At 39.4% G+C, this 16,632-nt stretch overlaps 1 protein-coding gene across 4 annotated transcripts in view; it reads right to left on the bottom strand.

The window, feature by feature from the left end:
* The window catches only part of INO80 (INO80 complex ATPase subunit), a 141,111-nt gene that overhangs the window by 46,223 nt on the left and 78,256 nt on the right, over positions 1-16,632 (bottom strand). For all 4 annotated transcript variants that reach the window (XR_014813106.1, XR_014813107.1, XM_003121588.6 and 1 more), the window contains exon 25: positions 1,828-1,968. Coding sequence is in view for 2 of the 4 variants with exons in the window: in XM_003121588.6 (XP_003121636.1) it covers positions 1,828-1,968 (141 nt within the window). In the remaining 2 variants the exon portion in view is untranslated. The remainder of the gene's footprint in view (positions 1-1,827; positions 1,969-16,632) is intronic.

The raw sequence follows: 16,632 nt of genomic DNA, 5'->3' as shown, positions 1-16,632 counted from the left end.
GAAGTAAGTTCATGTAGCAGAAGGCTAGCAAAGAAATCTAGGCAGGTGGGAATAAATGAGACTTAGTAACATCATCTTATTTCCACTTGTCACCTTTTTAGGATCCCCTGCCAGATTCTGACCCTTAATGACTTAAAGTAAGGATGCAAGCTGATATAAATAATGGTAGAGAAATATCACTAAGGAAGATTTTAAAGTCTTGATCTTATTTGAATGGAACTGTGAAAACCGCAGACTTACTAGGATGAGTGGAGAAAAGATAAAAACACAGAAGGGTAATAAGAAAAGTCAGCCTCTTCAAGTCTTCTGGCTAACTAAAAGTTGACCTCAGAGCACATGGAAACAAGCTAGGAAGACAGAAACTCGTTTTTGCTCTGATCGCAGTCTGGCTACATCTCTACTTGGCCCCTCTCTCTTCATGTACACTTCATGGTTTTAACAGAACTTCTGCTTGGCTCTGATCAGAAAAACAGGAAAGAGTAGAAGATCTAAGCAAAGTAAACAGCTGTGGTGTGCCTTTGCAGCAATGCTGCTGGCAATCACCAGTGTCCTATTTTGATAAAAAGGGTATTAGGAAGTATCTTACAGCTGTTCAAAGTTAGGACTGCCATAGAAACTACCCTCAATCTGCAAATAAGACTGACTACCAGTGCTAAATGACAAATATGGCGCAACAGTAACTTTTCAGAGGGAACATGCTTGTGAACCACAGTCCCTTTAGTAGGGGTGCTAAGGAAAGCAAGAGAATACCAGCTAAAAAGTTTTTTGATGCTGGAGTGTTATGTTTCCTTTTATTATCTGGAGACTGTATTGAGATGATAAGGCCAGATCAAACCTCCTTCCCAATCTGGCCCCCTCCTCTGAAAAAACTTCAAAAACCTCAACACAGGTGACAAATGGCTCCCCCTCCTTTTCAAACAGCTCACTGTTCCTGCTACTGAGTGATAACCTACCTGACAGATGGTTTGCTCCCATGGTAGTTTAGTGCCCCAGACTAAATGAGAGGAACTACATGGGAGCAACATCAGGGAAAGAAGCTGCTCCTATCCACCACACAACTATTCTCAAAACAACACAATTCAAAATGAAGAATGCTGACCTGGGAAAGCCAGGACCATGGATGCCCCCCACTCCACCCTGCTTTTAAAATAATTTTATTTAAAAAAATTTAAGGGGAGTTCCCGTTGTGGGGCAGTGGTTAACGAATCCGACTAGGAACCATGAGGTTGCGGGTTCGGTCCCTGCCCTTGCTCAGTGGGTTGACGATCCGGCATTGCCGTGAGCTGTGGTGTAGGTCGCAGACGCGGCTCGGATCCTGCGTTGTTGTGGCTCTGGCGTAGGCCGGTGGCTACAGCTCCGATTAGACCCCTAGCCTGGGAACCTCCATATGCCGAGGGAGCGGCCCAAGAAATAGCAACAACAACAACAACAACAACAACAAAAAGAGACCAAAAAAAAAAAAAAAAAAAAAAATTTAGGAAGGGAAGACCTCTATAAGAGGAACTCAAAACTCCAATACCAAGAAGGGAGCCATGACAGGTCTGACCACTCAAATTATATAGGCTTACTATCCATAACATACAGTAAAAACAGAAAATCATTCAATTTAAAAATGGACCACACATATGCAAGTGCCAATAAATGTATGAAGAAGTGCTCAGCCTCCCAAATTCAATCAAGGAAGTGTGGATGCTCTTCCTAATTACTGAGCATTTATGTTTCTCAAGGTCTAAATGAAACAGTTCTGTTTAAGAAATGGATCCCTTGAAAACTGGTTCATTTCTACAAACACCATCTATTTTATCTCTTCCCTCCTGTGGAACTTACTCGTGGACTGGCTACGCACAAAAAAGATGGCAGCTCAGTGAGCAGGCAGCAACGAAGCGAGGAGGTAGCTGATCTCCGCTGATGGATGACCTGGTCTGAGTAGCCACTCACTGCTTTACAGTGGCTGCTGAAAACCAGAGACTACAAAACAAAAATGCAAATTAGTGCCATTGACGATAGTTTAATGCAAGCAAAACAGAAAAAAAAATGTCACATATAGTTGAGGTTCATGCTAATTTCCAAATGTGCTTTTATTAATGTACCTTAAGTAAATGTCATCTCTAATTCTACCTTTTTCTGGAAGAGACACTGCTTATTATAAATAGTCACAGCAAAACTTACATTAGACAAAACAATATTTTGTGTATGTTTGGGGAAGTTTGGTTCATCTGTTAAACCACAGGTACAAACCCATGTCTTGAGTTAAAACAAGGACCAACGATATTTCCTTCTAAGTTTTTTTTTGGACAGATCTGTTTAATTTTATATGAGCATACTAACAATACAGAGTGGTTCTGACAAGGTTAGCTATTCTATTTATTTGGAGATACCAATATAAGCGGTCATGAACAGGAAATAATATCTCTTGAATTCCTCTGTCATTTAAAAAATACAAATTCTTCACTTATATCACTATATCAATTCATTTTAACAGACTTGAAGCTCATGGTAAAGCTTCAATTTGCAGTGATTCATGTGAAAGATTTTTAAGTAGGGAATGTTCACCTATAAAGCATCTATCAGTGGGATGAGAGTGTTGTATATTGCAGATGCAGTTCTTTCTTCAGTTCAGTTATAGTTCAGTTTTATCTTTGGTGTTTTTGTTTTGTTTTTGTTTTATTTTAGGGCCGAACCCGCAGCATATGGAAGTTCTCAGACTAGGGGTTGAATCAGAGCTGTATCTGCTGGCCTACGCCACGTCAACGCCAGATCCCAGCTGCATCCGTGACTTACACCACAGCTCATGGCAACGCCAGATCCTTAACCTGCTGAGTAGGGCCAAGGATCAAATCTGCACCCTCATGGATACTAGTCAGATTGATTTCTGCTGCACCACAAGGGGAACCCCCAGTTTTATCTTTGGATTGTCACTCCTGATTACTTCACTTAAACTGTCTTCCTGGTTTCTCAAAGTAGGTTGATAACCTAAATAATCATTTGAATGAATACAAAAAAGCTACAAGATAAAACAGTAACCAGGAGCCTCTGCAGGAGAATTCTAGTACCACAAGTGTCCAGTACCAGAGTTCCCATCATGGCTCAGTGGTTAATGAATCCGACTAGGAACCATGAGGTTGTGGGTTCGATCCCTGGCCTTGCTCAATGGGCTAAGGATCTGGTGTTGCCATGAGCTGTGGTGTGGGTCGAAGACGCGGCTCAGATCCTGCGTTGCTGTGGCTCTGGTGTAGGCTGACGGCTCCATCTCCGATTAGATCCCTAGCCTAGGAACCTTCATATGCTGCGGGTGCCGCCACAGAAAAGGCAAAAAGAACAACAACAACAAAAAAAAGTGTCCAGTACCAAATTTCTTCAATGTTTGTTTAGTATATATCTTCTCCTGAAGTAAATGGTTTCTTCTGGGTCACAGTTTGAAAGAAGCCATTTCAAGCTCTCTGGTAGGACATGGGTATTGTAACTTGCTTCCATGAAGAAATCAGTATCTTCTAAATAATGGTCATGAACAAACTGAAAGGCTTTAACTGTTTCCAGCAGACTTGGGATGTTTTCAGTGGTTTCTAATCACACCACATGGAAGTCTTTACAATATTTTATTACGATGCTGGACCCATGTAGCTTTGACGCACTTGACATTTTTCTCTAGATGTTGAGGTCCCATCCTTAACCAGAAAAGAATTTTAATCTTCTGATGCCATTTTTCAACAATATCTGTGTTCTCATCTTTCTGTTGGCTAGCATCTGCACAGAGCTTTATCCATCTCTGTACATGTTTATGTTCATTATCATCTGAATGCCTAGTGTGAGGAGTATCATGAAGATTAATAGACCAGGTGTCACCGTTTTTCCAACCTGAATACAGAAGAGCTAAGAACACTACTTTAAAAAATTCCTGTTGCTGATGCATAGATGAAGAAAAGAAAAAAAGGGGTCAATTTTCTTGTTTTCCAAAAGTTTAGTTCTGATTATCAGCAACAGCTCCCGCTGCCCCTCCTGGGGGGTGGAAAGAAGAGCTTACAGAAATCTAGCAACCACTGCTCATATAAGTACTAGTTCAGGGTGCTAGTTGGGGTATCCACTGCCACCCAGGTGGCTGAGGTAGCAGCAGTGGCTGGCCTAAAGACTTGTGAATTCTTTACTAACTTCTAAAGAGGAGTATCTAAACAATATCTCTGCCAACGATCTCTTAAAAGTCAACCTCATTTTCAATATTCCTAAATGAGAGATGAAAGAATAACCATTTCCTTCACTTATTTTCACTTCAACATTGTAGTTATTGGAGTTCCTACTGTGGCTCAGCAGAAACAAACACGGCTAGTATCCATGAGGATGCATGTGGGTTTGATCCCTGCCCTCACTCAACGGGTTAAAGATGCCGTGATCTGTGGTATGAGTTGGAAGCTACAGCTCCAATTCAACCCCTAGTCTGGGAATTTCCATATATCGAAAGCGCGGCCCTAAAAAGCAAAACAAATGAACAAACAAACAAAACCCAAAAACATTATAGTTTTTTTTTTTTTTTTTTTTTTTGGTCGTTTTAGGGCTGCATCTGCAGCATATGGAGGTTCCCAGGCTAGGGGGTCAAATCAGAGCTATAGCCAATGGCCTACACCACACAGTTCACAGCAACGCTGGATCCTTAGCGCACTGAGTGGAGCCAGGGATGGAACCTGCATCCTCATGGATGTTAGTCAGATTTGTTTCCACTGAGCCATGATGGAACTTCTGAAAAAAATACTGTAGTTATTAACAAGAAAGGGATACAACAATTACTATAGGGAGTCTTTTCTAACACAACATGTTATTTGTGATACCTTTCTGGGAAAAGTCTAATGATGATTCTATTTCCATGGGAGATCATTCCTAGATTAGAACATGTTTACTTGTCTTATATCAGCCAGGTTAAGATGGGATTCTTACCAAAAGTCACCAAGTCAAAGTGATTTGTAGCTGATTCCAGAGTAAAAAAATAATTCACTAACTCAAAATGTTGAACATACACACACAGCCTTAGCTTTAGAGAAATCCTGACTAGCTCCAGCATATTACACTCAATCTATACTTTACACTATGGGAGATGTGACTTGGTAATAATGTGTTCACAGGTTTTGCTTTTTTGTTGTTCCTTCCTCATGTTTCCTCACCCTGTAGCCTCTGGCAACTGTATGTGCCTTGCTGCCAGCACTGCAATATGCCCAGAGCAGTGAAGTCAGGTTTTTGTAAAGAGTCTTTTGGCACCATGCAAAAGTATCAAGTGAAAATAAGTAGGGCAATATGACAGATCTTACAACTGTACAGTTCTTGCCAAAGAGTAGCAGAGAAAACATACTGATGTTTTCCCCTCAGACACAGACTTTCCCACTTAACAAGGGGTCATATTTTGCTCTCCATGTCTTATTTATAATTAAAAAGAATACTTATGCTAACATCAGGTCTTCGTTACTTAGAAATTCTTTTTCTCCTTTTGTTCTTTTTTTTGGCCGAGCCCAAAGCTCTCAGAATTTCCCAGCCCAGGTGTCGTTAAGCCTGTGCCATAGCAGCAACCTAAGCCACAGCAGTGATCTGGGGCATTGCCATGAGCTGTTGCGTGGGTTGCAGACTTGGCTCAGATCCTGCATTGCTATGGCTGTGGCTGTGGCATAAGCCAGCATCTGCAGCTCCAATTTTACCCCTAGCCTGGGAATCTCCATATGATGCACGTGTGGCCTTAAAAAGCAAAAAAGTAAGGGCAGGAGTTCCCATGTGGCTCAGCAGTAATGAATCTGACTAGTATCCGTGAGGATGCAGATTCAATCCCTGGCCTCATTCAGTGGGTTAATGATTCGGTGTTGCTGTGAGCTGTGGTGTAGGTTGCAGATGAGGTTGAGATCCTACGTTGCTGTGGCTGTGGTGCAGACCGGCAGGTGCAAGCTCTGATTCGACCCCTAGTCTGGGAATCTACATATGCTGCAGGTACAGCCCTAAAAAGAAAAAAATAAATAAAATAAAATGAAAGGGCACAGTGTTTATAGACTAAATGGATTTGATTTCCACAGATATTTTAAGTTACCAAACAAAAATGGGGAAATAAAATACAGAACAACCCTGAAAACTATGGCTTCCCAGAACTTTCCACAAGTGGTGCTAGCAGCTTTCAAGATCTAAGGAAATGATGATAGATACAACTCTGTAGTTGCAAATTAACATCTAGTAGAAGGGTTTTTGGAAACTTCCTCTTTGGGGGATTCCATCAACAGACATTTAAATTAAAGCTCTCTAAACATTTAATAGAGAATAGTGTTTTAAACTTATACACCACTCTTTTCAAAAGAATTCCTTATGTTTAGATTCTTTTGTATATTTTAAATGGCAAAATCTGAAATGCCCCCGATTTCTATGAGCTAGTTGGCTCAGTATATAAAGCTTTCAATACATATAATGCCTAAGCAGACCACTACCATGACAAGTTTCACTGAGACTGGGAGAGGAAATGGAATCAATGCTGGTACTCTTTCTCTGCCAATCATCACTTTCTCTGCCAATCATCACATTTAACCAGATATAGTACAAAATCTATTCTGTCTCCCTAAAAGATGACTAAATGGTGTATTTCCCAGATCCTGACTTTTGTCTTTCTATTTCTTTTTTTTTTTTTGTCTTTTAGGGCCACACCTACAGCATGTGGAGGTTCCCAGCCTAGGCGTCAAATTGGAGCTGTTGCTGCCAGCCTATGCCACAGCCACAGCAATGCCAGATCCTCAACCCAGTGAGCGAGGCCAGCGATTGAACCAGCAACCTCATAGTTCCTAGTTGGATTCGTTTCCGCTGTGTCACGACGGGAACTCCAGTCTTTATTTTTCTAAGCAAAATAAGATTAAAAAAAAAAAAAAAAAAAGATTCACATATGTGGGACTTGCACTTTAACCCTTGCAAATTCATACAAGAAAGGAGCTCTGGCCAGAGCTCACAGAGGGAAGGGAGGTATGTGAGAATGAATTTATAAAAGTTGTGAACTAAATACTATTCTATCACCAATAAAGGAGGGTGGAGCAGAGTGTGGTTAAGGGGAACATAGAGAATCACGTTGGTTCTTGCTCCATTAAGCATCACAAGAAAAGGCAATATCACATTAATTAAAAGAACTTAAAAGGCCCTAAACCTTGTTCAAATACCCCTAAGTGTCATCTGATCCACATCCTTAGCCCAGATCTTAGTTCCTTGAAAAAACCAGAATTATGAGAATTGTACCTCCTTGAACTCTGTAGCACAGAATTCATATCTAATATTCATTGCAGGGTAAGAAGAGGTATACTATGGGCACACTCAGGGGGGAAAAAGAGTTTCTCACTGCCCAGATTCATTCACATCCATGGGTGGGAAAAAGATGGGAGGACTGGGTTACACTGCTAAATATCACTCAGGCAGTATGTGATGTGAGATAGTTTACCAAGAACAAGAGGACAACGTGTAGGTAAGCCAATATTCATCAACTGTCCCCTCCGAGGATTAAGAACAAAGCGTTCACCTTGATCTGATGATAGGAAGCTGTATTTAGGAGACAGGCTGCTGGAACAATACCTACTACCCTTTATAAAACAAATGAAGACACAGAATAGAACAGAATGAAGGGTTTTCTGCAGTAAGAGGATAAAGGTGAACATGGAAAAATTAAATTAAATTACTATTTGAATAGAACAAGAGAAAGAATCCTAGTATTCGATTCTAATTTCAGTATTTCTCCTTGTCTCTTCTCTCAGGCTTGTCTGCCTAAGAATAATCCCCAACTTTACTTTTTAAGATTGATTTTGAACATGGCATCTGGACTCATGTTCTCCCATCAAAATATTTAAACATAATTTGCATTACTTTGCATATTAAGAAAAGGCTACTGTACTTCCTAGTATCACAAAAGAAAGTAAAACAAAGAGTTGAAGAAACAGCATCATGTTTACACATAAAGTTACAGAATCAGAACTGAGTTGGTAAAAAAATGAAAATGCAAGATAAAGAAAAGAACAGAGCTTGCAATGAAAAAAATTTGTTGACAATGAGTTAGGATTTATGAGCAATTAATTCATGTTGAAGATAAAATGCACATACTATACGGTATTCGTATCTTTCCCAGCTGGTGTGTGCTATAGCAATAAAACTGTGAACAGACAGGTGACATGGAGAGTAGGGTGAAAGGCCAATATCCTTTCCAATTTAAGAACTTTCAATGGTATCACTGTAACAACCCATCTACAGCTTAAGCCAAAATCTCAGGACAGGTAATACCAAAACAAAATGGATAGTGAAGTAACTAATATAAAAGGTAGTGAGGCTCCTTCTTGTTCTCTCTCTTAAATCACTCTGGGGGAAGCCAGCTGCCATACCATGAAGAAAATGAAGCAGGCCCCTTGGAAAAGTCTACATATCAAGGAAATGAGTCCTCTAGCCAGCAGCCAGCACCAACTTACCAAGCATATAAGTGGGCTAACCTGGAAGCAGATACCATGGCTCCAAGTCATTCTTTCAGATAACTACAACCCTAGCTGATATCCTGACTACAACTTCCTAAAATTTTCTGAGCCAGAACCACCTACCTAAGCTGCTCCCAAGTTCCTGATCAAGAGAAATCATGAGATATCAAATGTTCATTGTTTTAAGCTGCCAGGTTTTGAGGTAATTTGTTATATAGGAATAGATAACTATAATGGGGCTAATATCCACAATTAACACCCTTTTGCAATTACTCTTGTGATGTCTAAAAATTAGCTTCTTTCTGCTGGTATTTCTCACGCCTAAGAAATGCCTCTAGTTCTCAGATCAAATGCAAAGCAAAAATACTAATGTGCAATAAATTCAATGAATGATCAAACAAGATACCAACCTTACCCATATTTCCTAACCTCCAAGGAAAACTTAGGACTTTTCACAAAATTCTATTTTAAATAGAGTAAAACTCTATTTCTAATTTTAGGTTGGAGGACATTCCCTCAGGTTAGAATACACACAAAGTTCCAAAGGGAAAAATAACACTAGTACAATGTACCAACACTCACTAAGTCAATCAGTAAACATTTAACCTTGTAAGTGCAAGGTGCCTAAAATAACCTGACCACAAAGACAATAGGGACTATATAAAATGTCCAAACATCTAAATTCTGTTTTCACTTGGACAAAAAAGGAATGAAGCAAGAAAAACAAAGAAAAAAAAAATGAGAGAATTGCTACCTTAGTAGCACTTTCTTTTTTCATGTTAAGCTTGGTTTCGGTGTTTCTAAACACTGTAAAATATTCTTTGTGTTAGACAAATATCTTACTATTAATTAGAGAGCTCCTACCAGTATTCACTGGTTTTCAACCATATAAAAAGGACAGTTAACCACTTTTTCATCCCTATCAATCATCTTTCTTCCATGTTCAATTTTCCTCTTAGCTGCCTTCTTCCTTTTTCGTCTTCAAATACAAAACTCTCTTACAAATTCAGCTTTTAGTTAAACCCAACTGTCCTTCCTGAAATACCTTCCTATTCTTTTTAACTGTCATAATTCATAACCCACTCATTTCCCCCCCTTTTTCAGCCGCCCCCTTAGCATATGGAAATTCCTGGGCCAGGGACTGAATCCAAGCCACAGCTATAGCAACTCCACATTCTTAACCCACTGCACCAGGCTGGGCATTAAATCAGGGCCCCCACTAAGACAAACTGGATCATTAACCCACTGCACCACAGTGGGAACTCCCATAACCCACTCTTTGCACTGCTTAACCAAAATCTCTCTCCTTGTAAATTTCTACACCTGGGTCTTCTCCATCCTATCTGCACTCATAACATCAAAGAGCTCCTAATTTCATTCCTAATGCTCACTTTATTTTTTATTTTTTTATTACTCAAATGAATTTATCACATCTGTAGTCCTAATGCTCTCTTTAAACTAGACATAAAATTTACCACAGCCTTTGAATCCTTCACTACCAGTGCTTATTCACATCAATCACAGTCCCCTGAGCCTTTCTTTACCATCTTTTGGTTACAGCAATTCCTGTTGGGTCCTTTGTAACACGACCCCTCATGTCCAACCTATCCTGTCATCACATCCTTGAGATTAGTCATCAAATACCAATGGCAGAGATCAACAGTGGTATGCTATAACTACCTGAGTGATTTAATAGCCTTCCTAAAACCAACTACCAGATTATTCCTTCCCATGGCTTGATAGCAGCCACCAAAACTTTATTCTCTTTGAGGATTACAACTGTAGCATCTGTTTGAAGAAAGATGAGCCCAAAAAAGGAGCCAAAACTCATGGCTTAATCTAAACCCCAAAAGACTGGCATTCAGGAGTTCCTGTTGTAGCTAGGGAAACATATCTGACTAGGAACTATGAGGTTGCGGGTTCAATCCCTGGCCTCAAGCAGTAGGTTAAGGATCCGGTGTTGCCGTGAATTGTGGTATAGGTCGCAGACGTGGCTTGGATTTGGTTGCTGTGGCTCTGGTGTAGGCCGGCAACAACGGCTCTTATTAAGACCCCTAGCCTGGGACCCTCCATATGCCAGGGTATGGCCCAAAAAAGACCAAAAAAAAAAAAAAAAAAAAAAAGATTGGCATTCAAAGATTTCTTGGAAGAAGGCAATTTAGACTTACCTTTCTGGCCCTTATTTTCACTACTGCTCTTTATTTTGGCTCAAATCTTTAACTTGGAATATATTTCCTCCCATCGAAGTCCGTACCACAAGATTCAACTTAATATGATTTCTATAGAGTTTTTTGTCCATTTCAACCTAAAGTGATCTCCCATACTGAACTTTCCCACTAATCATCAACCATTAATCTGGCAGTTAATTATGTCTTCTTTCAACTCTGATTTTGAATCATTTTTAAAGTTGTTTTAACTTTGTGCATGTATTTTTACTATACATATGAATGATTTTTCAAACCAGAAAACACGGACCACAACTGTTAACACACCATGCCCACAGTAGACAGACACTGGTGCATGACAGGTTTTACAAACAACATTAATTACATGTGCTTTCTCTCCATGAGAGTATATTGATATTGGAAGGAAAGAGCATTAGAAAAACCCCAACCCTTAAGCCAAGATCACATTCTACCACTGGAGATTGCACCTGTTCAATCAATCCCATTGGCCCTTGAGATCAAGCAAGTAAAAACAGCATGAGAGAAAGACTGAAGAGTGTGTGAAAAAAAGGAGTACTTTCTCCAGTAAATAGTGTGTCCTCCCCTCTATTAATATTCCTTGCTCAATTAGGCTTCTTTTACTGTCCAGTTGAATGATCTCCAAGGAAAGTATGTGCAAGCTTCACAATGTAAATAAAATAATATTACTATGCTACTACCTATACATCATTTTAAATGAAATAATACATAAGTATTGGCAAAATAAAGAAAGAATGTTTTAATAACAGGGAGATATAATAAAAAAACACTAATGAAGTATACATACTATCAACATTGCTGAAAAGAGCTTAAACTAAGGTAGATAAGATGGTCCAAAGTTCACATGAGGAGTTCCCGTCGTGGCGCAGTGGTTAACGAATCCGACTAGGAACCATGAGGTTGCGGGTTCGGTCCCTGCCCTTGCTCAGTGGGTTAACGATCCGGCGTTGCCGTGAGCTGCGGTGTAGGTTGCAGACGCGGCTCGGATCCCGCGTTGCTGTGGCTCTGGCGTAGGCCGGTGGCTACAGCTCCGATTCAACCCCTAGCCTGGGAACCTCCATATGCCGCGGGAGCGGCCCAAGAAATAGCAACAACAACAACAACAACAACAACAACAAAAAAAAAAAAAAAACAAAGTTCACAGGAAAGGTCCAAGAACAGAAGGCAATACTGAAGAAAATCAAAGCTAGAGGACTTGTGCTACAAGTTATCAAGCCTTATTATGAAGCTATAGTTGTTAAGATAGAGTGGTACTGGTTAAGGATAGACAAATGGACTAATGGAACAGAGAGAGTCCAGAAACAGACCTACACATATACAACCACCTGTTTGACAAAAGTGATGCCGCAGTGCAACAAGGATGGTCTTTCCATCAAATGAAGCTGGGTCAAATGGATATGGATATCTCTATATTAAAAAAAAAAACCCATAACATAGATCTAAATGTGAACAGTAAATCAAAAAAACCTTTGGAGCAAAACAGAGAGGATTATCTTCATGACTTCAGTACAGGCAAAGATTTCTTCAGCAGGACGCAGAAAATGTTATTCAAAAGAAGATAGCACTGAGGATAAAAAATTAAGCTACTGGGTAGAAGATATCTGCAGTAATAAAGAACTACAAATCACTGTGAAAAGTACAGATATAATAGTAGAAAAATAAGCAAAAGCCTCAAATAAGCATGTTATAAAGGAGGTTATTCACACAGCCAATGAGTACTGGAAAAAGTATATTCAATATCATTATGCATATGGGAAATGTAATTTAAAGCCACAATAAGGAGTTCCCAGGTGGCATAGCAAGTTAAGGATCTGGCATCATCACTGCTGTGGCACAGGTTTGATCCCTGGCCCTGGAATTTCTGCATACCACAGGCATAGCCAAAATAAAAATAAAAATAAAAATAAAGCCACCCACAATGAGATACTACTATACAGAAAGGCTAAAATGAACATACAAAACAATAGCACATTTTGACAAGGATGTGGAGCAACTAGAACCTCTTATACACTGATAATGGGAATGAAAATTGGTGCGATTGCTTTAGAAAATTGTTTGGCACAGATAACCATATGCATACCCTATGACCCAGCAATCTGACTACTAAATATAAACCTCACAAAATGCATATGAATTTTCATTAAAAGATGTGTACAGTAATGTTCATAATAGCACTACTGGTAATAACAAAAACTACAAACCACTCAAATATTTGTTTACAATAACTTGTGGGGAAGATACTGGCGAGGAACAGCGAATGGAAGCAGGCACAAAGGGGCTTCTGAAGTCAAGTTCTGACAGTGTTTTGTTAAGTTATCAAGCTGTATGTACACCTATAATCTGTATACTTTCCTATATGCATATTAATATCTCTAGAAGAAAAGCAAAGGTAACAGGAGAAAGGCTTAAAATTTTCTCCCTTTCTCTCTCTAATCTACTTGGCCTGTTGTTATCTATTAAAGGAAACCAAATGGTCATATTTTCAGAATCAACTTAGCTACTTCTTAGATTCATGAATTCAAATGGTTATTAATTAATTTCATTAAAAAAATTTAAACTCCCAAATATTGGGTTGGGGTACTGGTTATCATTCCCAAGTTTTCTTCTTACCCACTCGAGCTTGAAAGATGGAGCCCAGGAGTTCCCGTCGTGGTGCAGTGGTTAACGAATCCAATTAGGAATCATGTGGTTGCGGGTTCGATCCCTGGCCTTGCTCAGTGGGTTAACGATCCTGCGTTGCCATGAGCTGTGGTGTAGGTTGCAGATGCAGCTGGGATCCCGCGTTGCTGTGGCTCTGGTGTAGGCTGGCAGCTACAGCTCTGATTAGACCCCTAGCCTGGGAACCTCCATATGCCGCAGAAGCGGCCCAAGAAATGGCAAAAAGACAAAAAAAAAAAAAAAAAAAAAAAAAAAAAAAGATGGAGCCCACATTTATATGTCAGTCCTTTTCTAACCCTTTAGGACTTTTCTTGTCCTTCCCAAGTTTCTAACTCATCATGTGAATGACAGCAAATACCTCTCAATTCATATTTTCAAGATATTTGCTGAAAACAGTGAGCACAATTCTAACTTTGTTTTCTGTGAAAATAAAAAGTTTGATTCCATAGTAGTACCATCCCTATTTAAGCAAAGGAGTCTTCCAAAGGATTTGTAGATTGTATTAATAACACCAGAAAGTATCTCTGTAGGTCTCAATGACAAAAAACAAGTCATATCTGGAATGAAAGGTACAAAAGCACACACACGATGAATTTATCCCATACGAAGCAACAAACAAAAAGAACACAAGACCAATCAACAAATCCAAACATTAGCAAGACAGATAATTATTACATGTAAGTCTCAACACTGTTGTCCATACTGGAAAAGTTACCTTTTAAAAAAGACTCATTTTTGTCAATCATGTTTTTGCAAAAAACTATTAAACCGGCAGGATCAGAGTAGACTATGAAATTTGGAAGTATGTTTTTGATGTGTGCATATATGCTAAAATATCATGCATCTTAAGTTTTAGCTTTTACTTTATATATATATTTTTTTTGTCTTTTGTCTTTTTTGTTGTTGTTTTGTTGTTGTTGTTGTTGTTGTTGTTGCTATTTCTTGGGCCGCTCCCGCAGCATATGGAGGTTCCCAGGCTAGGGGTCCAATCCGAGCTGTAGCCACTGGCCTACGCCAGAGCCACAGCAACGCGGGATCCGAGCCGTGTCTGCAACCTACACCACAGCTCACTGCAACGCCAGATCGTTAACCCACTGAGCAAGGGCAGGGACCGAACCTGCAACCTCATGGTTCCTAGTCAGATTCGTTAACCACTGCGCCACGACGGGAACTCCTACTTTATATTCTTAACTAACGTATTTTGGAAATCTGTTCTAAAAGATTAGGTGTTCAAATTTCCCTTCTCCCTTTTTTTGCAAAAGAGACAACATTATGTTCTCTAAAGAAATGTTTCTTAAATAAGATAAACTCAGCTAAGAGAAATTGGTGTGAGAAACAGCACAATAGTGGTGATAGGCATATTCTAACAAAGCCATTCTTGGGGCATAGTTCCTATAATAAACTACTTTGCTCAAGTTTGAATCAATTTTTTTTTTCAAAATTACTTATTTTTATTTATACTATCTTTGAATACTAGCAATCTAACAGATATATGGCAAAATATACTAAGACAGAGATAGACTTCAACTGCCACCGGCATGTCAAGGTAACTCTGCAATGAAATGTGCCTATTGCTCTCTGAGTGACTTCCGGTGGTCTCTTTCACATTCAGAAAATGAGACTTCCTTAAGTCCCCAAGCTTACAGTTTTCTTCTTTTTTGACTATTAAAAAGAATAATCTAGAACCTTTCTACATGGTGACTCTCTTTATCTAGCCCTCTGGCTATTTTAATATTATGCAGTCACCGAATGCTATATTTTTCAAGCTGTGAGTAGTAAGGGTCATGAGATCATTTTTCAGTAGGTTCCAAAACTAACGTTAAGAAAACCAGGGGGTTCCCATTGTGGTTCAGCAGAAATGAATCTGACTAGTAACCATGAAGACGCAGGTTCAAGCCCTGGCCTTGCTCAGTGGGTTAAGGATCCAGTGTTGCCATGAACTGTGGTGTAGGTCGCAGATGTGGCTTGGATCCCATGTTGCTATGGCTGTGGTGTAGGCCAGCAGATACAGGTCTGATTTGACCCCTAGCCTGGGAACCTCCATATGCCACACCTCCTTAAGGCTCAGGTACGGCCTAAAAAAGAAAAAGAAAACCAGGAGTTCCCATTGTGGCTCAGGGGGTTAAGAACCCAACATAATATGTCCATGAAGTTGCAGATTTGATCCCTTACCTTGCTCAGTAGGTTAAGGATCTGGTGTTGCTACAAACTTTGGTGTGGGTCGGCAGCTGCACCTCCAATTCGCCCCTAGCTCAGGAACTTCCATGTGCCACAGGTGCAGCCATTAAAAAGTAACAAAAAAAAGAAAAAAGAAAAAAGAAAAAAATTATGATGTACTGTATGAGGGTAAACACTGTTTTGTGAATATTTTGTCTTAAAAATTTATGTGTATGTATGCAACATTTTGGTATATCTACATTCTTGTAAGTTATGGTCACATTTTAAAAGCCACAGATATAGTGGGCTTTATTATATTCTTATTAATTGTTACAGATGGCGCTTCAACAAAATAACTCTTCATTCAGAATGCAGTCTAATCTTTACGGCAAGATCCCATGTAAATAGTTGAAACCAAATTATTTCTTGGAATAGATATATAAACCATCTCTGGCAATATATACTGCCTGGTTGGTTACTGCAATGTATGGGTGTTGAAGAAAAGGATGATGAGACCAAAGGCAGAGCAGCATCTCTACACATACACGATTAGCTTTCAGCTACCTATTGCTCAGTAACATGGTATATATTCTAAGTCACTACGACAGCAAACATCTAACTACAACACAAACTAAAAGTAAAGAAGAAAAAACGGAAGTAAATATAACCCTGGAAAAATTACTGGAAAAACCAATTTCACATGAAACATATTGCCCACATCTAAATTTCACTTTGCATTAATTGATACAAGGACCTCACTGTGCTCAGTGTGCTCTGAACACACAAGTGTATTTTCAGAAAGCAGAATACTTATAAGTGATGTATATCTTTCAGGGTTAAGTAAGATGCGGGTATCTACAAAAGAGGGCATAATAAACCCCTGGGAGAATGTGCTTTCAGTACCAAAAATGAATGTAGTAAAAACCTATAACTAGAAATACACAGTACCAAATGTAAAGAAATGGGTCTACAGAAGGCTAAGTAACTCTTCATCAGATATATCAGTAAACACTAGTAGGAAGTCATCTTGTGACCACTGACCATTATTCCAAACAGGCTAAAACCCAATTCTCTTCTTCTCTATTATGGATCTTATCTTTAGAGTCCAAAAAAAGTGCATGGAGCAATGCTTGAGAAACCAACTGGGGAAAAGAGAAGAAAAGGATACT

The sequence above is a fragment of the Sus scrofa genome, chromosome 1, assembly GCF_054392235.1.
Source record: "Sus scrofa isolate SSC_HxYL_T2T_F1_AM1 chromosome 1, Sscrofa_HxYL_maternal_Yorkshire_Landrace_v2.0, whole genome shotgun sequence".
Lineage (NCBI taxonomy): Eukaryota > Metazoa > Chordata > Mammalia > Artiodactyla > Suidae > Sus > Sus scrofa.
This window is presented reverse-complemented; position numbering and strand designations above follow the sequence as displayed.